Source organism: Canis lupus, chromosome 31 (assembly GCF_003254725.2).
Source record: "Canis lupus dingo isolate Sandy chromosome 31, ASM325472v2, whole genome shotgun sequence".
Lineage (NCBI taxonomy): Eukaryota > Metazoa > Chordata > Mammalia > Carnivora > Canidae > Canis > Canis lupus.
The window spans coordinates 36,482,578-36,504,670 of record NC_064273.1 but is presented as its reverse complement, the minus strand read 5'-3'; the positions used below and the strand labels follow the sequence as shown (position 1 = coordinate 36,504,670).

Here is a 22,093-nt window from a genome sequence, read left to right as displayed (position 1 = left end):
GATGTAATGCACACGTGTGTGCTACACTCTTCCCCTTCTCCCTCCTCACACTCACTGATGATCATTATACTCCTTCCTCCCTCCTCCCTCCCTCCATCCTTCCTTCCTCCTTCCCTCCCTTCCTTCCTTCCTTCCTTCCTTTTTCCTTCCTCCCTCCCCCCTCCTTTCTTCCTTTTCCCTCCTTTCTTTCCCTCCTTATTTTCTTTCTCTTTCTTCCTTTTTTCCCCAGCTTCTCCATTTCTTCTTCCTTTTTAAAAAAAGGTATTACAGGGACACCTGGGTAGCTCAGTGGTTTAGCTCCTGCCTTTGGCTCAGGGCGGTCCTGGGATCGAGTCCCACATCGGGCTCTCCACAGGGAGCCTGCTTCTCCCTCTGCCTGGGTCTCTGCCTCTCTCTCTGTCTCTGTCTCAAATAAATAAATAAATAAATAAATAACTTAAAAACGGAGGTATTAGAGGCAATGCTGCAGAGATCATCCTTGCCTCCGTTTCCTTCTGCCTACATGTGGGGATTTATCTGGGGGACACAGCAGGCCCGGAACCGCTGGAATTGCTGGCCTCTAAGTCTGGGTGGCATCAACCCCATTGAAAGCCACACCCTCTTCTTCCACGTTGTTGTGCAATTTGCGTTTCCGTGTCTGAGAGCTCCAGTTCCAGCGCCGCTCTGAGAAATTAGTGGTGGTTTTACATGATCAGGAGCATCACTGCAGATCCAGCCCCCCCCCCCCGACACACCGTCTTTGGCAAACTAACCCCCCCACCACGGAGGACTCTGTGCCCTGCAGATCCACCCCCCACCCCCGAGTCCTGCACATGAAGCCCCTCCTGGAGACCCCGCTGTGCAGCCCGGGGGGAGGGGGCTGGGTTCAGAGTGCAGGGTACCAAGAAGGTGGCATCCCCAGTTCTGACCAGGGCTCCCCTGAGGAAAAAAATATTTCTCCTATTGCTCACTGATTCATTCATTCATCGCGTCATTCATTCTTTGATGGATGTTTATTGAATAAGAAGGCCTGGAGGTGCAGGGCCACCTGGAGGTACCGAGCAGTCGAAGCCCCCTGCCCTCACCCCTTTCCGTCCCCCGGGGGCAGTGCATGCTCCCCGCAGTGTGGCAGCAGCCTGCCCTGCGCACCGGGCACAGCAGGGCTCCGGGAGCCCAGAACCAGGACCAGGCGGGGCCAGAGCAGGGCCGGCGGAGGTTGCCCTTGGAGCAGGAAGTCGAGGGGACCCTTACTGGGGGTCTGTGAGGGGGAGAGGGGTCCCCACCGCTGCTCGGTCAGTTCAGATGTCTGCTCCTCTGGACACAGCTTCATTTTTAAAAAATATTTATTTTATTTTATTTTTTTAAATAATAAATTTATTTTTTACTGGTGTTCAATTTGCCAACATACAGAATAACCCCCAGTGCTCATCCCGTCAAGTGCCCCCCTCAGTGCCCGTCACCCATTCACCCTCACCCCCCACCCTCCTCCCTTCTACCACCCCTAGTTCGTTTCCCAGAGTTAGGAGTCTTTACGTTCTGTCTCCCTTTCTGATATTTCCCACTCATTTCTTCTCCCTTCCCTTATATTCCCTTTCACTATTATCTATATTCCCCAAATGAATGAGACCATATAATGTTTGTCCTTCTCCGATTGACTTATTTCACTCAGCATCATACCCTCCAGTTCCATTTTTAAAAGGACTCTGCTGCAGAGGAAAAAGAAAAGCAAAAAGTTAATTTAGGTAAACAAGTTAAAATACACAGTTCCTCTGAGTTGGATGTTAGACACTCTCAAATTTTCTTTTTTTTAGGGGGCAGTGGGGAGGAGTGGAGGGAGAGAGAACCTCAAGCAGACGCCCCACTGAGTGCAGAGCCCAATGCGGGGCTCGATCTCATGACCCTAAGATCACAACCTGAGCCAAAAGCAAGTGTCAGAAGCTCAACGGATGTGGCCACCTGGGCACCCCCATTCTCAATGTCAGGCCGCCTGGCGGGAGGCCCCTCTGCACGAGCCAGGTTCCCCCGTGAGGGACCCGATGGAGCTCTGCTGCCCTAGGACCTGGCCCTGGGCACGCCCCACAGACAGAACTCCAGGGAAAGATGAAGTCTGCAGACCGAGGGCCCTGGGGGAGGGGCGCCGGGGGTGCAGGCCTCCTCCTTTCCCGCCGCTCGTGCGCAGCCTCGGCTCCCCCCAGCCCTGGGGGTCGTTGGAGGTCACTGGCATGCCGACCTGGAGGGGATGGCCTGGCGGGCTGGGCCCTTGCTCCTTCTGCTGCCCGCACCCCCTCCCCCAAGGTCCGACCGCCCCGGAGGCGACCCCCTGAGCCACCCCTGACATGACTGTGCCTCTCTGCCAGCTCTCACATGACTCACCCTTCCGTGAGTGTGGTGTTGACATTCGCAGGAGGGCCCCCACTGCGGTTAGGAGCGCGATCGGGTCAGGCCCAGGGGGCAGGAGGGACGTTCTGAATCTCAGGTCCCACGGCCAGGATGACGGCGCACCTCGGCGCTTGCCCGTATCAGCAAACCCGTTTTAATCAGTGGAGATTACCTGGAGCGGAGGACTGTGGGACCCTCCTTAGGCAAACGTTACCCAACACTCTTTGGGCAAACAGAGCCTGCGCATAAAACCAAGGGCCTGCCCACGGTCCCATCCCCGACTCGTGGTCTCCCCTGGAGCAGAGAGGACGCTCACGCCACCATGGAGCACAGGGTGATCTACGTCCTGGTGTTGGTCTGTGCACTGACCCTCAGCTCCCTGGCCCAGGGCCAGCAGGGTAAGTGGCCCTCCTCCCACCTCCCAGTGGTCACCAGGCCCTGGTCAGCCCCCCACCCCCGGGGGACCCTGGGCCACCACCCATGCATTTGAGCCAAGCGCTGTTCTGGGACCTGGGAGGATTTTAGGGGGTGAAGGTGGGCAGAGAGCACCAGCAGGGCGATGGCCACCGGAGCTCCGAGCGCTGCTGTGGGGATGCGGGCGCCCTGGTCATGGCTCGCTGTGTCCAGCACCCACCACTCCCAACACAGGACCTCGAAGAGAGGTCTTGGAGGGGGGGTGTGAGAACAACTACTCCCCCAGATGTCCAAACCGGACGCTGGTCAAAGCCGCCCAGATGCCCAAGTGCATTTTCCGCGGATGAATGTCCCCTGAGGACCCCTGTGGTCTCTAAATATTTTATTTTACTTTATTTTTTTTAATAATAAATTTATTTTTTATTGGTGTTCGATGTACGGGGTACATCTCCGTGGTGCCACAAGCCACGGAGTGCTCTGCCCCTTAAGCTACTGTCTCCGATCCTGGACCCTGGAGTGGGGCGTCGGCCACGGGGGCACAGGGTGGGGGGTGACGAGGGCTCCGGAGAGCACTTTGCCAGCTGCACTGTGCTCGATAAGTGTTACTCATTCTCGGCAGGTGCCGTGGCCAAAGGTTTCCCAGGATTTCCAGACAAGGGTTTCCATAGAGGTTTGAGGAGAGGGAGAGGAAACTATGGTTTCCATGCACCTTGGGGTGCCTTCTGAGGACCTGATGGAGAATGAAAAACAATGGGGTACACACATGTATGCACACACACACACACATGTGCACATGTGCACAGGCACATGTGCACATGCATACAGGCACATGTACACAGGCACACAGTGCACATGCACACATACACACGTGCACACACATGCACACAGTGCACATGCACACATACACAAGGCACACATGCACACATGTGCATGCACACAGGCACACACATGCACACATGCATATAGGCATACATGCACACAAGTGCACATGCACACAGGCATAAAGGCACACATGCACATGCACACATACACAAGGCACACATGCACACACATGCACATGCACACAGGCACACACATGCATACAGGCATACATGCACTCACATGCACACGCACATAGGCACACACATGCACATGCAACATACATAAGGCACACATGCGCATGCACACATATGCACATGCACACAGGCACACACAAATGCACACACGTATGTATGTACGCACACATGCATACAAGCACACACACAGCTCCTCCTGACTTCACAAGCGCCCTGGGGGTAGGTAATGCCACCTGCAGAGGCCACCCCTGCCAGTGAGAGGTGGCCCAGACCTTTCCCGCGAAGCCACAGACCGACCCTTCCTTCAGAGACGGCTTGAGGCGGCCCGGGGAGGAGAGCACAGAAGCCCTGGGGGCAGCTCCCTCGTGGGCTCGCCTTCTCCATTAGGCCTTGCTGGGTTTAACAGAGGAACGGATGTGGGTTCAGCCCCTTCGGTTCTCCTGGGTAGACCTCAGGGAGCCCTGCCTCCCCGGCGCGTCTGCCCCACGCGTCCTCCGCCGTGCTGGCCTCCACCATCCTCAGGGTCGAGGCTACAGAGCGCCTGCGGCACCCACACACCCTAGTCTCCGCGTCTTTCCTGCAAACGGACCTCCACCCCTGAAATACACCTTGCGCACGCTCTCTCCTCTCCTCTCCTCTCTCTCTCTCTCTTTCAACTGCCTTTGAACACCTGTTCCCGCCGCAGGGTACACCCACTGCCCCATCCCCACCTGGTCAACCTCCTCCCACAGGAAGCCGTCCTTGCTTTGTTCAACCCTGTCCTTGTCCCTTCCGTACTCGCCCTCAGCGCCCTGGGATGCCCACCCTGCGCAGTTTCGGACATTTACTTGCTTTTCTCCTCCATTAGACGGTTAGTGTCTTAGCCACGACCTCTCTGTTTTTAATTTCTGGGTCCCCATCAGCTGGCGCAGGGCCCCGCACGCGCTCGATCCTCGGTGACCTTCACCGTCGACTCACGCTGCGCCGATTTCTGTTTCGAGCACGGGCGGCATTCGGGAGATATTTCCTGACTGAGTAACGTCAGAGTGTTGTTTGTGGAAGTAAATGAACGCGTGGATACGTTACGTCGGGAGGGGGAACGTCGACAAACCCCGGGCACCTTGCATTTGCCCTGAGCTGAAGGGTTTTCATGTCCGGAGATGGGGACAGGACGCTCCCTGTCCTCTGAGCCCCGAGTCCCCATCCGTGGCACCAGCTGGCTGCCTGCTGGTTCAGTTGGAGAAGGAAGGCCCGGGTCGGCTGGTTCTCAGCTGCCTCTTGCCTCTGCCCTTCCAGAGACGTGCACGGTGGCCCCTCACCACAGAGACAACTGCGGCTCTCCGGGCATCACGCCTTCCCAGTGTAAGGACAAGGGCTGCTGTTTCGACAACACAGTTCGTGGGGTCCCGTGGTGCTACTACCCTGTGGCCGTGGACAACCCTCCCGAAGGTATGGCCTCGGTGGCTCTGTGGGGTCTGAGGATGCAGAATCAGGGAGGAAACCCCATGGGGGCGCAGGGGTCCCCTTAGTCTGCACGGCCAGCCGTGCTTGCACCCACGAGGGGGGCCCCAGTGTGAGCGTGGTGGTGGGGGGTCCAGCCTGCATCAGGCTGACGTCGGGGTGGGGACCCAAAGACGAGGCTCAGAGAGCCGCTCGGCGAGGAGTCCGTGTTTGTCCCCGTTCGTCTTCGCGCCGCTGAGCGCAAGCCCGTGGAGAGTCCTGCTGGCACTTTCCGCCCCCTTGGGCGGGAGCCCAGAAAGTCACAACAAAGACATGAAGGGGGGCGCATTTTCTAAGAAATTTTCCCCCTGGGGCCTCCAAGGGGGGATCTCTGCAGTGATTTCGCAGCGAGCACACCCCAGGTTCTCACTGCCTGTGTCTCCTTCCCACCCTCGCCCCTCAGAGGAGTGTCCCTTCTAGATGCCTGCGGCGGAGCATCGCCAGGAGCTGGGCGGCCTCGCCTGGGCGCCCGGGAGCCCCGCCACCCCGTCCCCGTCCCCGGCAGCCACGCGGGGGCCCCCTCGCGCATCCGCACCTCGGCTCGCTGCATCGCCGGACTGCGCACAGCCCTGGACTCAAAATTGGCTTAAAAATTAAAAGAGATGAATGTTGCTCGTGCTTTCTGTTCTTTTTTAAAGATTGCAAACGGCTGTCCTTTCTTTGCAAGGGGGGTGCAGCCTCCGTCCACGGGTCCCCCTGCCCCGGAGGGGGGAATGAGGCGATCGCAGGGCCGCCCAGGCCGACCGGGTGTGGGCAGCGGGGGCAGCGCCCAAGGCCGCCAGACCGTCACGCGGCTGAGCATCCCGGGGGGCAGCGCCTGCGCCTGCCTCCCCACACCGCGTGGTCTAGAGCGTGACGTGGTGCTTCGGGCAGCCATTCTGTGCTCATGAGGAAAAGCCACAGGCCTAGAGCCCTGACGCCCGTGACCTGACGCATGTGACTCACTCGCCTTGAGACCTCGTGTTGAGCAAACCCAACGGTCCTGATGGGTCAAAACGCAACTACTAGGGTTTCTGTCGCTTGAGAACACACCAGGGCCCCCCGTGAAGGTGCTTCGACTGAGTCCTCCAGGCTGGGCCGGTCCCTTCGTCCCCTCCTCCACGCCTGGTGTCTTAGCCCGACCTCCCTCTAAGCCCCCCCCGCCCCGTGGGGCTCTCAGCTGAACATCGGGCTATGCATGGGGTGAGAGCAGCAGCAGGGGGAGGTGTGTGGGGACGCTCAAAAGGCACATCTTCATGTTTTCAAAACCAACTCCCTTCCAAGTGATACCTCATCCTGACCTTCGTGGCCCCGTAAGTGACGAGAAGGGGGCCGCGTGGGCCGACACGCTCCCGACCGGCCCCGCCACCCTCCTGAATCACGGGCCTACTGAGGATCTCAAGGGTGCAAGGAGGGGACGCAGGGGCGGGGAGGCTGGGACACCGCCCATGTTGTTCCTTCATGAGTCACACGCTCCCTCATGCACCGAATAGGTGAGGCCTCTAGTGGGGCCGACGCGGCGGGACATTAGGTCGGGAGGTGTCTCCCTCTAGCTCACGCCCCAGGGAACCGTGTGGCTCTGGGGACACTTCGCATGATGCACAGACCAGGGGCCCCGTGACTCGAGATGCTCCTGTGGCTTGGGGTGTCCAGCAGGGCCGGGTGACAGGGTGACTGACTACGTGGGTCCCCGCCGCGGGAGGGAGGGGGCCGAGGGCCAGCGAGCAGCTCAGCTCGGCCTCCCAGCCTGGGACCTGGAGAGAAATCGGGTCCGCCGTCCACCATGGACCGTCCAGGGTGTGTGGGTGCATGATCTTGGCTCTACCATCCGGACCGCAGACCTAGACAGAGCCGGGGGACGCCTGCTGGGGCGGCCCTGCCTCAGGCGGGTGGGGACACGCGTCCTTCTGTCCCTGTCCGGGAGGTGGGGACAGGGAGCGGTCTCCGCCACTCAGCCTTGCGGAAAGTCACAACCTCCCCAAGAATCCCCCGGGACTGAAGCCGAGGGGAGGCAGAGAAAACAGTCTGTGACCAGTGTGGGGGCCTGACAGAGAGCCGATGGGGGCGCCCCGATAGCTCCGGGACCCCGAGTTCCTCAGGGGATGCTCAGGGCAGATGGCCATGCACCTGCGCCTCATCCCTGGGTGGCCCCAGCTCCCTGAAGCTGTGTGGGCTGCGGAGCCCGAGGGGTGAGGGCTGAGGCTGCACGAGGGGGCGCAGGGGCCAGAGCTGGGGGCAGGGGCAGGGGGCAGGGGGCCCTGGGGACGTGCACCTTCCTCCTCGGGTTCAAGGAGACAGAGGAGGTGCCGGGCAGGACAGGGGCCCAGTGGCGATGTGAGGGGCTGTGTCCTCTGCGCGGGGAACACAGAGGAGTCACCGCAGCCCATGCAGTGGCCCCAGGCCACCCAGCAGGCCCCCTCCCGGCCCCTTCCTGGCCTCCTCCCAGCACCCTACAGACTCCCCTCCTGGCCCCTCCTGCCCCCCTCCTGGCACCCTCCATGCGTCCTTCCTGGCCCCCTCCCAGCACCCTGCAGACTCCCCTCCTGGCACCCTGCAGGCCCCCCTCCTGGCCCCTCCTGGCCCACTGCAAGCCCCCCTCCTGGCCCCCTCCCAGCACCCTGCAGACTCCCTTCCAGGCCTCCTTCTTGGCCCCCTCCTGGCCTGCTGCACGCCCCATCCTGGCACCCTCCAGGCACCTTGTAGACTCCCTTCCTGGCCCGGTCCTGACACCATGCAGGCCCCCCTCCTGGCCCCTCCTGGCACCCTGCAGGCCCCCTTCCTGGCACCCTCCTGGCACCCTGCAGGCCCCCCTCCTGGCCCCCTCCTGGCACCCTGAAGACCCCCCTTCTGGCCCCTCCTGGCACCCTGCAGACTCCCTTCTTGGCACCCTCCTAGCACCCTGCAGGCCTCCTTCCTGGCCCCCTCCTGGCACCCTGCAGGCCCCCCTCCTGGCACCCTCCTGGCATCCTATAGACCTGCTTCCTGGCCCCCTCCTGGCCCTCTGCACGCCCCCCTCCTGGCACCCTCCTGGCACCCTGCAGACTCCCTTCTTGGCCCCCTCCTAACACCCTGCAGGCCTCCTTCCTGGCCCCCTCCCGGCACCCTGCAGACTCCCTTCCTGGCACCCTGCAGATCTGCTTCCTGGCCCCCTCCTTGTCCCCTGCATGCCCCTCTTAGCACCCTCTTGGCACCCTGTAGACTCCCTTCCTGGCACCCTGCAAACTTCCTTCCTGGCCCCCTCCTGGCACCCTGCAGCCTCCCTTCCTGGGCCCCTCCTGGCACCCTGCAGGCTCCCTTCCTGGGCCCCTCCTGGCACCCTGCAGATCCCCCTTCCTGGCCTACCTCCTGGCACCCTGCAGACTCCCTTCCTGGCACCCTGCAGGCCCCCCTCCTGGCATCCTGCAGGCTCCCTTCCTGGGCCTCTCCTGGCACCCTGCAGATCCCCCTTCCTGGCCTACCTCCTGGCACCCTGCAGACTCCCTTCCTGGCCCCCTCCTGGCACCCTGCAGGCTCCCCTCCCAGCCCTCTCCCAATACCTTCTAGGCTACCCTCCAGCCCCCCTCTCCCAGCAGCGAGAATTCAGGGTGGCCAGTTCATGGCTGCCTGGGGCCCCTCGAGTCCTTGAGGTGCCTGGAGAGGGTGGGAAGCAGGCAGCTGTGACAACAAAGCACCTTCGTGGGAACAGTTCTGCTGATAAGGCACGAGGAAGGACGTGTCTCTCACACGCGTGCACACACACACGCATGCAAGCACGCACACAGACTCACATACATTCGGCTCTTAAAAGGCCCTGGGGAAACTGGGTGGAGGGTGGCCACTGGGGGTAAGCCTTCTGCACCCCACAGCCCTGGATTCCATCAGAAGAGTGGAGGCTGCTCTGATAATTTCTATATTTGAGTACAATGCTTGGCAGTGGAAAGTTTTTTATATTTTTTATTTTGCTTTTAGAAACAGGCCTTCTGGGGCTCCTGGGTGGCCCAGTGGTTGAGCATCTGCCTCGGGCTCAGGGCTTGATCCCGGGATCCTGGGATTGAGTCCTGCGTCGGGCTCCCTGCAGGGAGTCTGCTTCTCCTCTGCCTGTGTCTCTGCCTCTCTCTGTGTGTCTCTCATGAATGAATAAATCTTTTAAAAAAAAGTCATGTTCTGACTACCAGGGGTCAAGACTTCAACATACAAATTTGATGGGGACACAACTCAGCCCATGACAGCTGGTGTCTGTTCCTTGCTACCAAGGAGCCCTCATCGCTGCAAATCACCAAAGGGCAGGTGTCATGATCATCCGCTGCATTGGAGACTGGTCAATTTTTCCATAATGGTCCCCCTTCCAACAAGGGGGATCTGCAAAACTGAAAATGTGTCAAGTACAGACAGTGGGAAACCTGTGGCCTGTGAGATGTGGGTGGCGCTCCTAAGATATGTGACATGCAGGTAGTTGGTAACCTACAGGACATGACATAACAAAAAGGAAGGAATGAGCAGGGATGTTAGCATGGAGAGGCGGGGTGGAAAGGCCAAGCCATGAGAAGCTGACCGTGCACGGCTAGGCTGACAGCTTTGACAATCCTAAATCAGGTACCATCAGTGACCCCTGTCATGGCCCAATTGGGTGCATTTGTCAAACACAGACTAATGTCACAGCTGCCCTGTGGGCCACCGTGGGCTACAACTGGGCCAACAGTGCTTACCCTGAGTCCTCTCCAATAAAGCCCCAGCATATGGTGGCCCCCATAGCATCCATGTGTTAGCCCCTTGCTCAATGTGTGGTCACCATGCACTGGTGGAAAGGCTGAGAGCAGGACAGGACATGACCCAGGATCCGGGTACGTGGTCCTTCCCCCCTCCACCTGCACCCCATGCAAAGCATTACCTGCCACTTTTCCTGCCTCTTGAATTTCACACGTGTTATACATCGACTTACCATAGTCTGTGGCTTTGATCCCTGAGCCTTTCTGTTCCATGGTCGTATACTTGGAGGCTGCCATTGTTTCTGGATAATTTCCACACAACAGGATTCTGTTCAGAAAATGTTATCTAAGGATCAGACCAGGAACCAGTTCTTGAAGCCAAATTGTGGTTTAAGGTCATATTTGTAGGGTCACTGGGAAGGTTATTGTGAGTTTAAGAAAACTCCCTCGCCTTTCTTTGCGAGTGTGGGGAGGGGCGGTCGGTGGAAACGTTCAATGCCTGTGACCCTGATAGGAAACATCAGCTAATAAGAGAGAGACACACTTGGCAAATCCAGCTTGGGAACGTAGGGGAAGGTATCAAAGGCTCTTAGGACATAGTTGCCTTTTTAAGGGTCTGAGCAGATGGAAGATTAAGTCAGTCACAGGAAGGGAAAGAAATAGTATTATTTTTTAAAGGATTTTATTTGGGGTGGGGGAAGAGGGAGTGCACAGGGGAGGGGCAGAGGGAGAGAGAGAGAGAGAAAATCTCAAGCAGACTCCCCATGTGGGGCTCGATCCCACAACCTAGTCATGACCTGAGCCCAAAATCAAGAGTCGGATGCCTAACCGACTGAGCCATCCAGGGGCCCCAGAAATAGTATTATTTTTAAAGGTATTTTTAAATTGTTCTTCTCAGCTCTTAACATTGCCCCTGAGCTGGGCGTTCTGGAGGTAGCACAGTAAATCAGACAAAAACACACATCGCCACGTACATGTGTGGTGCAACGAGATTGAGCGAACTAATAAGTTGAGGACGTGCATTCTAAAGGCAAATGTTGGGAGGACTTTCGGCCAGCGTGGGGAACTTGGGAGGGCTGAGTTTTGTCCCTTGGCAGCTGACAGACTGCCTGATGTTGGCAGAGGATAGGAGACTCCCGGTTCAGAGACAAAGAGCGTTATTACTCGTGGGACAGCCAGTGGCCTGGGCATCAGCATCTTTGCCCCCGAGTCCTCCTGGGGTGACGTGGGTGGGTCCGGGTGGATGCTGACACACACACAGTAGGTTGTAGTACGAGAAAGCAGCTCTGATCTCTTCGGGGGCTCAGATCTTTTGAGGGGCAGCAAGCCTTGCCTGCCTTTGCTCCGAGGGGGACACCGTATCTACCCTCCAAGGTTGTTTGCTGCACAAACCCTGGACCGCCGAGGCCAACAGCGGTTGATTAGTCCCATCTACGCACAGCCCAGGGGAGGAAGGCGTCACACCATGCAGGGCCACATGGGTTGTGCCCTGGGAACAGAGGGAACCACCGGGGCTGTGACACGAGGCTTTGTAGGGACAAGAGGGTGGAGTGCCCTCAGGAGGCTCCCACAGGAGAATGTGGTTGGCTTGTTTAAATAATTCTGTGGCTGGCTGGGGAGTGAAACCCACTGCTCAGGGGTGAGCAGGAACTGTGCCCGGTCCCCTGATAAGGAGGGTTGTTTGGCGAAGGGTCATATCTGTGGGAGCAGAGCAGGGAGGGGAATTTGCGGTTAGGTGACTCGGAGCCCTCCAATTCCACCGGATGCAGGGCAGCATTTATCCCTGACCTTAATTGAGGCCCCATGCCCTGCAGATAGTTAATGCCTCATTCACGTGCACAAATGTGACAGATTCGGGGAGAATTGTCTCCCAACAACCAGTGTCCAAAACGTATTGTTTTCAGGACCAGATTACAGAAGACGAAAGAAAACATGGTGGCATGTTTCCAAACATTTTCTTAATAAATAAAATAAAATAGAAATATTTCTCTCCATCTTTATTTTTGAAATTCATGTTAGAGAGTTTCAAGACTACACTACAGGGGTATGCAGATTTTTTTGGCAACTACTCAGCTCTTCTATTGTAACTTAGAAGTAGCCATAAACAATACATAAATGAGTGGGTATGGCTGTCTTTTAATAAAGTTTTATTTTAAAAAACAGGCAGTGAGCTTATGGGTCAGTGTTGCCGACTTTTATGATACCCTATTATTTTTCCTTAATCTGAATGGCTCAAATATTTTTAATTTTTTTAAATTTTTTTATTTTTAAGTTTTAAGATTGGCCAGGTCAAGATGCCTGGGTGGCTCAGCGGTTGAGCATCTGCCTTTGGGGCAGGTCGTGACCCCGGGGTCCTGAGATCGAGTCCAACATCGGGTTCCCCGCAGGGAGCCTGCTTCTCCCTCTGCCTGTGTCTCTGCCTCCATCTCTGTCTCATGAATAAATGAATAAAATCTTAAAAAAAAAAAAGATTGGCCAGATCATGGCTTGTCTCAGCATGGTGCCAAATAAAACAAAACAAAGCACCCACTCAGACACCAAAGAGACATCTTAAAGTCATTTAAATCTTGGTAAAAATCAGAGAAGTTCAAGGAGGAATTTCATCGCACAGCACACTGAAAAATGTGTTAAAATTTATGTCTGTCCAATGATATCCCCCAAATATAACTTACTAAGACATCTCCAATGTCATCCCCTCCCAGATTGGGCATCAAAATTCTCAACGGCAATGGTTGATTTGCTGATTTCTTCTCCCGGTTTTGGCCATGTTCTTTATTACATAGATAAATCTAGTCATGGGCTTTAAAAGATTCTGTTATTTAACCACCCTATTGACCAGCACAGCCAAACTGCAGAAACCAAACCAGAAACTTTACAATGCTGGGGAGAGAGGCGGGGGGACCTCTGCCCTTCTGGATTTGGCGTGACTAGGCAAGTAAATGTTGGAAAGAAAAATATGTTTTCCCCTGACAATAGTGTAAAAATAAGATACCCTACTACTCAGGTTTTAGAAGACATGTGAGACTTTGAAAAGCTTTTTTTTTTTTTTTAACATTTTATCTATTTGTTTATGAGAGACACAGAGGGAGAGGCAGAGACACAAACAGAGGGAGAAGCAGGCTCCCTGCGGGGAGCCCGATGTGGGACTTGATCCCAGGACCCTTGGATCACGCCCTGAGCCAAAAGCAGACACTCAACTGCTGAGCCATCCGGGCATCCCTGAAAAACGTTTAAAATTCCTCATTCCACCTCTCCTCTCATAGATGAGGATACCAATCAGGAGACAGGAGGAGGCTTGTCGGGTTTATTTGCACATATTCATATATATGCATAGATACTGTTGTATAGATTACAGAAGATAATTTGGGTCATGGAGAACGCTAGGTGGTATGTTTCTGCCTCAGCGTCCGGGTTGTGACCCACTTGTCCACCCCCTTACCGAGCACGGCTGCCAGGTGCACACCCTAGGTCAGGATCCTGGGTTATAGTGTGAGTGAGGTGAGGTCTCAATCTCACCCTCCATGTACTAGCTGTGTTATTTGGGCAAATCCTTTCACCTACACAGACCAGGAAATGGGAGTGAAATCTTAGCCCTCCCTTGAGATTGTTGCAGGGATTAAACGAGATACAGCATGTAAGATCCTTAGAAGATCCCCTGGCCCACGCCAGCCTGCAGTGAGTGTTAGCTGTTATTCATAAAGGAACCAAGAAGGTAAAAAATGCACTTCACAGGGCAGTCCAGGTGGCTCAGTAGGTTGAGGGTTTCAAGGTCTTGGATTAAGTCCCTCATTGGGTTCCCTGCTCGGTGAGGAGTTTGCTTCTCCCTCTCCCTCTGCCACTCCCCCCACTCACACGCGCTCTCTCTCGCTCTCTGAAATAAATAAATAAAATCTTAAAAAAATATCTACATCACATGCAGGTGTGGGCAGGTGTTGTGAACTAGGAGAACAAGCGTGTGCGTGTCCGGGTGGTGAAAGGTGCCCTGTCTTCACTCAGGTGAAAGTGAATTCTTCTTCGAAGACTTGGCTCCTGAGTTAGGAGCTGAAGGATGGGCGGGTTGAACGGTCGGGGTGTGTCTAGACAAGCTCGAGTTGCTTACGCTGTCAGGGGCCCAGGAGCACAAGAGGGTGGTGGGGGCGTGTGGGTCCAGTTCCCACCGGGTCCTACTTCTCACACGCAGGAAACCGTACTTGGTTTCTACCCTACAGGTTGTGGGGAGTGCGGAGTGGCAGGGGAGTGACATAGATAGATTTCCACCTTTTAAAGGTAACTAAGGAAGCAAACCTTTGCCCAGATTGGGCCCAAAATCTTGGTGGCTGAGACAGTAGATGGGAGACAGTTGCTGCAGAGCAAAGGAGAAGCCTCGCGGACGCGACCGGGCAGCACACGCACATGCACGCAGAGGCCAACAGGTGCCAGGCTGAACCAACCCGGCCAAGTGGGAAGTGGCTGCAGCCCCTGCGGGGACGCGTTGTGCTCTGTGTTAGGAGCCACCACAACCTCGGCCAGAAGAACGTCCTTGAAAGCTCCTCAGACAACAGGTTTGCAAGTGGCCGATTCTGTTGGCTTTTGTTTATCTACAAAGAAAAAAAAAAAGGATTCTGAAATCACTGGGCTTTCTTCTGCTCGATTTTGCTGTGAATCCAGAACTGTTCTAAACATAAATAAATAAAATCCATGTTTTATTTTAATTTTTTTTAAGATTTTATTTATTTATTCATGAGAGACGCAGAGAGAGAGGCAGAGACATAGGCAGAAGGAGAAGCAGGCTCCATGTAGGGAGCTCGATGTGGGACTCAATCCCAGGATCCCGGGATCATGACCTGAGCCAAAGGCAGACGCTAAACCACTGAACCTCCCAGGTGTCCCCAAATCCATGTTTTAAAAGAGGTTTCTGCCTCTATCATTGAGGGATACTCTCACTGAGTATAGAATTCTGACTTTATAATTTCTTTTCTTTCAGCACCTAAAAATCGTCGCTCTGTTCCTTCCAGCGTGCACCATTGCGGCAAGAAGTCAGCTGCGTTGCCCCATCCGCAGCGACTCCAGCTGCGGTAAGACTGCTTCCGATTGCTTGTTTTCAACAATGTGATCGTGCTTTGCCTGGATGTGCCTGGATGTGGTTCTCTTTGTATTTATCTTGCTTGGAGTTTATTGAGCCTCTAAGATCTATGGGTTTATGTTTTTCATCAAGTTTCCCCAAAAAATTGTCCATTGTTTCTTTGAATGCTTTTTCTCTCCTCTCCTGCTGGCACGCCAATTACATGTCTGTTAGACCCCTTGATGCAGTCTCCGCAGCCACTGAGGTTCTGCTCATTTATTTTCATCCCCCTTTCTCACTCTGCTTCAGTCTGGAGAATTTATATTTCGATGGCTTCAGATGAATTAGCTGTTTCTTCCAGTAAAAATAAATAAATAAATAAATAAACAACAAACAAATAAATAAATAAATAAATAATTTTTTCTGGAAAACTTTTTTGTGCGTGATTTTATTTTATGTCTGGAATTTCATATTTGTTCATTTCTAATTTCTTTTTTAAAAAATATTTTATTTATTCATTCATGAGAGACACAGAGAGAGAGAGGCAGAGACATACACGGGCAGAGGGAGAAGCAGGCTCCATGCAGGGAGCCTGATGCAGGATTCGATCCAGGGACCTCAGGATCATGCCCTGGGCTGAAGGCAAATGCTCAACTGCTGAGCCACTGAGGCATCCCTCATTTCTAGTTTCTATTCACCATTCAGATTTTAAATTTTAATGCAGCTCCTAGGTCTACTTCTATTCACTGGTCTTTCTTATGATGATGGGTCATGTTTTCTTGCTTCTTCACACATCCAGTGATGTGTTGTGTTGAACACATCGTGGATGCAACGTCGTGTGTCTGGTTTTATTGTCAGCCTTAATAAAATGCTGAGCTTTGTTCTGCTGGGCAGTTAATTTACTCACCAGGTGGATCTGATTCTTTTAAGGCCTGTTTGAAGTTCTGCTAGAATAGGCACGGGGTGCTTTCCCTCTGGGACTTGATCAAGCCTACTTTTATGGCATACTGTGAACTGGAAGTTTGTGTACCCCTAAATTGGTCTGTAAAGATCCTAACACAGAATATGATTGTATTTGGAGGTGGGACCTTTGAGAGGGATAGTCTGGTACCAGTTTCTCCATTATAGTCAGAAGCAGAGGTCCACGTGGGTGGTGATATCTGAGGAAGTTCCCATTTTGTTGCTTTCTGTTTTCTCTGTGAACTGATAGACAATATCACCCCCGGATGCAGAATGGAAGTGAGAGGGGGTGGAGAAGGGTAGCTTCAAAGAAGAATTGCAATGCCAGTGAGTGCCAGGATCTGTCTGAGATCCTGCGTGGACAGGGGCCACAATCGGCAGCATGAGTCCAGGGAGCTCAGCTGGAAGAGAGGGCCTGGAGACAGTAAGCAGATGGGTGCAGTGCTGGGCACCAGGACAGTGGATGGAGCAGACAGAGTGGGGACGGTGGGGACCTGCCTGGGAAGGAGGGAGGGAGGAAGGGAGGGGCATCACAGTGCTCACACAGGGAAAGAGAGGGATGGAGGGAGTGAAGGGCCTTGGGATTTGAAGGACAGGTGTGGTGGGAGGAACAGAGAAAATCTTAGAAGTTTAGGACATCCTGGGGCACCTGGGTGGCTCAGTGGCTGAGCGTCTGCCTTCAGCTTGGGTTGTGATCCCAGGGTCCTGTGATCGGGCTCCCCGCAGGGAGCCTGCTTCTCCCTCTGCCTGAGTTTCTGCTTCTCTCTGTGTGTCTCTCATGAATAAAGAAATAAAATATTTATAAAGAAGCTTAGGATGTCCTGAACAGAAAGGATGTTAGCATGTCTTATTTCTGAGTGTGGTCATGGAGGACATGTAGCAGACCTGGAATAGGGTGTGATGTTTCTATAGATGAGGAGGAAATGAAAACCCAGGTGCCTAGGCATTTGGGTGAGCTGTCCATTGGAATGCAGAGGCCAGCAGGGATTTTGCTAAGTCTTGGGGTGACAAGGGACACAGAGAACCCAGTGCTAAAATCCTTAACAGAAGTGACAGGCTGAAGGTCAGGAGATGACAGTAGGGCAGGGCCGTGGGAAGTGGTGAGGTTCACACAGCCCGCATCTCCGAGGAGCATGGTTTTGGCATGCACGTGGAGACACGGGGGTGCGAGGCCAGCGTCCAGCCCCCTGGCCTGAGCCCACGTGACGGAAGTCACGGAGGTTGTGCTATGCACAGCTCCCCACTCAGGTAGGGCGCTGCTGATCCTGGACATATTGTATCTATTATCCTGATCTCCCCTCAGCGCCAAGTAACTTGTCTTGAAGCAAATGAGCCATTTTCTAACTTGTACAAAAGCACCGTGTGGGCGGAGAAGGGAGTGGGGTTGCTGAGCACCTCTCCTGGGATGAGCACAAGGGAAGCAAGTCCAGGAAGGCGCTGGCTTCTGCTAGTACCGGGGGTGGGTGAGAGATGGAGGGGCTTGGCCTGGATGGGCAAGTTCTGCACGGCTCCTGGAAGGGCCGAGATGGGGGCAGTGGGAAGAAGTGGGTAGCGGTTCAGGGAGACAAAGCAGAGTGGGGACATGATGGTCCCTCGGGGCCCTTATGTCTTGCTGGTGATCAAGGGTGGTGGGGACATGGGTTGGGGAAAGCTGAGTTTGCAAGGTTTCGAGGAATCTGGTGGTTGCCCGGTGGTGGGTCAGGGGCCTGGTCTGGAGGGACTGGATGGGGTCAAGCAGAAGCCCTGGAGCAGGAGGCCTGCTTTCTGAACCCCAAGAACGCTGGGATTTGGATTCTGTGTGTCTCTGGGTCCCTGGCTGCTCAACCCACGATTCCCAGATGGGTGCCCTCCTGCAAGGCCTCAGCCAGTGGGGGCTCGTGGCCTCCCTTTGCCCCAAATCTTGTCCCTTGGGGTGCCTCCGTCTCCCTTCTCCCCTCTCTCTTGGTTCCATCCACGGACTCTCTTCCCCGGAGCACGGGACCCCTGCACAGGGGCAGGCTTATGTCTCTAGGAAACACACAGAGCTCCCACGAAAGACAAATAGGCATTTCAGGGGTGCCGAAACCAGCTGCTGATTTTTTTTTTTTAATTTATTTATGATAGTCACAGAGAGAGAGAGAGAGAGGCAGAGACATAGGCAGAGGGAGAAGCAGGCTCCATGCACCGGGAGCCTGATGTGGGATTCGATCTTGGGTCTCCAGGATCACGCCCTGAGCCAAAGGCAGGCGCCAAACTGCTGCGCCACCCAGGGATCCCCAGCTGCTGATTTTTACACACCAGCCTCTCGTCCACGGGGAGCAGCCCCTGCCCAAGCAGGAGACAAGGAGACAGAAGACCAGAGGCTGGCAGAGGCATCGTGCTGCCCTCGAGGTGGGCTCTTCCCTAGGCCTCCGGCTGGCTCCCTCATTTTCCCCAGTAATCTTGGGCCTAATATTTAAAAAAAAAAAAAATCATGCGATAACCATGTACTTTATCAGGAGACATACATAGCTTATCCCTTCCTGGGTGTGACCCTGAGGGTGCCCAGTGCCAGACGTGCATGTGGCCGGTTTTCCACGTCGGCATCCTGGCGTGACCTGGCTCGCGGCCCCGGGGGGCAGGGGGAGGCCTGGCAGCAAGGCAGCCCCTGCCGGAAGCCTCGCCTGCAGGCACGGCTGCTCTGTCCCCTGCCCATCGGCCTATCTCAGCTTCTTTTCCTAACAAAGGACCCGAGGGGTTGGTGCCACAGGGGACACAGAAAAGTTATTTGCATTTGCTGAGCAAACAGAGAGGACATTATAAAACGCCCGATGGCAGTGGGCAGTGCACCTTCTGCAGGCGGCCCTGGCGCGCAGCATGGACATGGGACCTCGAGGCCTCCAGCTGCTGGCGGTGCTCCTCGCCCTGGGGCTGTGTGCCCCGGCGGGGGCCCAGAAACCTTGTAAGTGAGCCCCCGTGAGTCGTGCCATGCGGCTCAGCGTCCTTGACCTGGCAACAGGGCAACGGGCCCGCGAGCCCAGGTAAACCCCAAATGCAGTGGGGTACGCGGGTCCCTGGCTTTCTGTGGTGCCCCCCTGGCCCTGGATGGGTCTCGGCTCTTGTTTGCCTTCCTCAGAGTCACAGGGCGGAATGATGGGTTCACCTGAGAGCAGAAGCAGCTCAAAAGGCATCCTGACACCTGTGATGTGCGCTGGGGGCATTGGTGCCTCCTTCCCTGCCATTTGGGGGGGGGGCGCCCCCAGGGCTGGGAGAGGCCTCCTTCCTGGCAAAGGTCAAAGCAGCCACAGGTGCTGGGGGCCAGCTGGGTAGGGGGGGCTGAGGCAGGAGGCCCCCAGGGCACCTGGAGCCCACCTTGGTCACCTTTCATCTTGACTCTTCCTAGGCCCACTGCCTTTCCTAAATTTTTCCCTTATTTATTTATTATTATTATTATTTTTTTAAGTAGTCATTTCTGGGAAGCCCTGTTCACTCCTCAGGACATTGCATAGTTCAAATCCGGGCAAGAGGAGACTTTGCCGTTTCCCGGCGTGGCCACAGGGTCCGGGGAGGTGTCCGGACGTGGCCCCGGGAGCAAGCGGGGAGCGCAAGTGGGGACGGGCTGACCAGGGCTCTCTCCCCAGCCGCCTGCCAGTGCTCGCGGATCGAGGCCTCCCACAGGAAGAACTGTGGCTTCCCGGGCATCAGCGCTGCCGAGTGCTTCAACACGGGCTGCTGCTTCGACTCCAGAGTCCCCAACGTCCCCTGGTGTTTCCATCCCCTCCCGAAGCAAGGTAACCGGCGCCTGGCCCGCCCGAAGGGCCCCCCTGTCCACCCCTGGACCCCCCCCAGGGCCAGCCCTACCTACTCCCCCTCCCGCACACACTTGCAAGAACCGGTCAGTTTTACTGTTAGAAGGAAGGACAGCTCCCGGGCCTCTCCTGGCTGCTGGGGAGCTGCTGGGGGACAGGAAGGCAGTCCCTGGGACATTATCCACCGAACTGCCCACCAGCCTCCAATGGTAGGAGACCCACTTAGGGCTTCCAGGGTTTTCTTCCGAGAACGAGTTTCACGGCGGCGCACGCCAGCCAGATAGAAGGGCGTTCGTCGCGAGGTGCGCGGGGAAGGAAGTTGCATGTGCAGAGCACGCGGCGCCAACGGAACTCGGCGCCCACGGCCGCCCGTCCACGCCCGCCAGTGACTGTGGGTCACAGGCTCCCGGGGCTCCGAAGGGGACGAGACAGATGGGTGGTTACGAGGCAGGGCTTCTTCTCTGGTGGAGGCATTGCTGGCTTTCAGGGCTCTAGCAAAATGCATCACCTGTTTAAAGGATGCTCACCGGCCCGTGCTCAGCAGGGTACGGGGGTCACCCCATTTTACAGACGGGAATATCGGATCCAGAGAGGCGAGCTGATTTTCCCAAGGCCCTGGAACCTCTGACCTGTGGCATCTGTGCAGATCCAAGGGTGGCCAGCCGCTGGCTAAGGACCCTTAGACAGTCCTTGGGGGTCGTATACGGCAGCACCTCGCAACACGCTGAGGCTGCAGCTCGGTGGCACCCGCGTGTGAGGACAGGAATAGAGGTGCCAATTCCCGAGCTGCGCTAACTGAGTCTCCCTGTTGCTCCTTTCCTGGTGCCTGGGGACGCGTGGCCAGAGTCGGAGCAGTGTGTCATGGAAGTGGCGGCCCGCAAGAACTGTGGGTACCCGGGCATCAGCCCCCAGGAGTGTGCGTCTCGCAACTGCTGCTTCTCCGACACCATCCGCAACGTGCCCTGGTGCTTCTTCCCAATCCTCAATCAAGGTAACGTCCGTGCAGGACGGGGCGGGGTGGGGGTGTTGGGAGCCGGGCCCGGCCGACTCCAGGCCAGACCCCCGAGCGCAGCGGGGATCGTTTCAGGAGGAAGCAGCTCCGAGGGTCACTCTCCACAGTGACAGCAGCTTTGGGATGAGCCGAAAGCCACCAGGGTTCCCACTGGGGCTTGTGTGACGGCCGCAGGTCACCTCAGCCACGCCCCTGGGTCCCGGCCCAGCTGCCGGTGCCGCCCAGGCGACTGTCACGCAGCCCCTGGTTTGCACGGCCACTAAGTGCCATGCGCTGTGCCAGGTGCCGGGGAGGAGGATGTGGGCCTTGCTGTTTGCTCACGCGTGAGCACGATGGACCAGTTGGGCTCACGGAGGCCTGCTCAGGGCCACCCCGGGAGGCTCCAGCCGACCCCATCCCCTAACATACAGTGTGTCTCCTGACCTGAGTTTGGCAACACGTCCCCCAAAGCGGGCACCGTGCGCTTACCCATCTAGATGCTTTTCTTTCCCTGTTTCAGAACATCAGGGCGAGCCAAAGAGCGCAGCCTTCACGGGGACACTCCCGAGTGATTTTTATGTGACCTAAGGGTCTCTCTGGACAATTGCCAGTTACTGGGGGAGGGGATGGACCCCCGAGAAGTGTCCTCCTTCCCTCCTCCAGGAGCGAGCTCCTTGGGCAGGAAGTCTGGCCAAGGGCCTGTTGATAGAGCCCCAGGAGGCTGTCAGGGCGGGGTCCCTTGGTCCCCTGATGTTGTCACCCACCCCCTGGCATTTCATGTTTCCAGATTGTCATTATTAAGAGGAGTCCCTTCGGAGAACCCACCAGCCTCCCTGGGTGTTTGGAAATGAAGACCACTCACCGTCACATCTCAGGTCCCCCGAGTGCCGGGCTTTCCTTAATCTGCTTTTTATCCTTGTCACTGGTTCAACAAACAATTCCCTCAAATAAAGAAAACCTTGCTAAATTTCCTCTTGGCTTCATTGACACAAACGTGGAGAGACAGGCAGGGAGTGTGTGTGCATACAGACGTGAGTGTGCGTGGGGGGACGACTCCCCTCGCACACGCAGGCCACGCCAGCAGCAAGGGGGGGGATTCAGATTCCACGATCAGTCCCATCCCCCATCATTGGTGTAAGAACTCAAACCACCTTTGCCCCGAAAACCTCTCGGAGTCGCTTCTGATTTCAGATTGCAATTACTAAATCGCTTCACTTTTACCACGTGCAGCCCAGGCCACGGCTTTTGCACGGAGTGCAGGGGACCCGCCATCTAGCCTCCCATGGGTGGGGCGGGCCGGGCCAGCTCCAGGGCCTCCACCAAGGCCAGGCCAGCCCGTGGGAGGGTCTTGGCACAAAACCTCC

The 22,093-nt window shown here is 56.0% G+C and overlaps 2 protein-coding genes across 2 annotated transcripts; both read left to right on the top strand.

The window, feature by feature from the left end:
- Nucleotides 1–2,595: 2,595 nt before the first annotated feature.
- On the top strand, nucleotides 2,596–5,918 carry TFF1 (trefoil factor 1). Its single transcript, XM_025462236.3, has 3 exons — nucleotides 2,596–2,756; nucleotides 5,103–5,255; nucleotides 5,710–5,918. Exons 1-3 carry the CDS (start codon nucleotides 2,681–2,683, stop codon nucleotides 5,724–5,726), a joined length of 246 nt encoding a protein of 81 aa, XP_025318021.1. The 5' UTR covers nucleotides 2,596–2,680; the 3' UTR covers nucleotides 5,727–5,918.
- Nucleotides 5,919–18,731: 12,813 nt separating this feature from the next.
- TFF2 (trefoil factor 2) lies at nucleotides 18,732–21,696 on the top strand. Its single transcript, XM_025462234.3, has 4 exons — nucleotides 18,732–18,891; nucleotides 19,571–19,720; nucleotides 20,583–20,729; nucleotides 21,517–21,696. Exons 1-4 carry the CDS (start codon nucleotides 18,807–18,809, stop codon nucleotides 21,528–21,530), a joined length of 396 nt encoding a protein of 131 aa, XP_025318019.2. The 5' UTR covers nucleotides 18,732–18,806; the 3' UTR covers nucleotides 21,531–21,696.
- The last annotated feature ends 397 nt before the right edge of the window (nucleotides 21,697–22,093 follow it).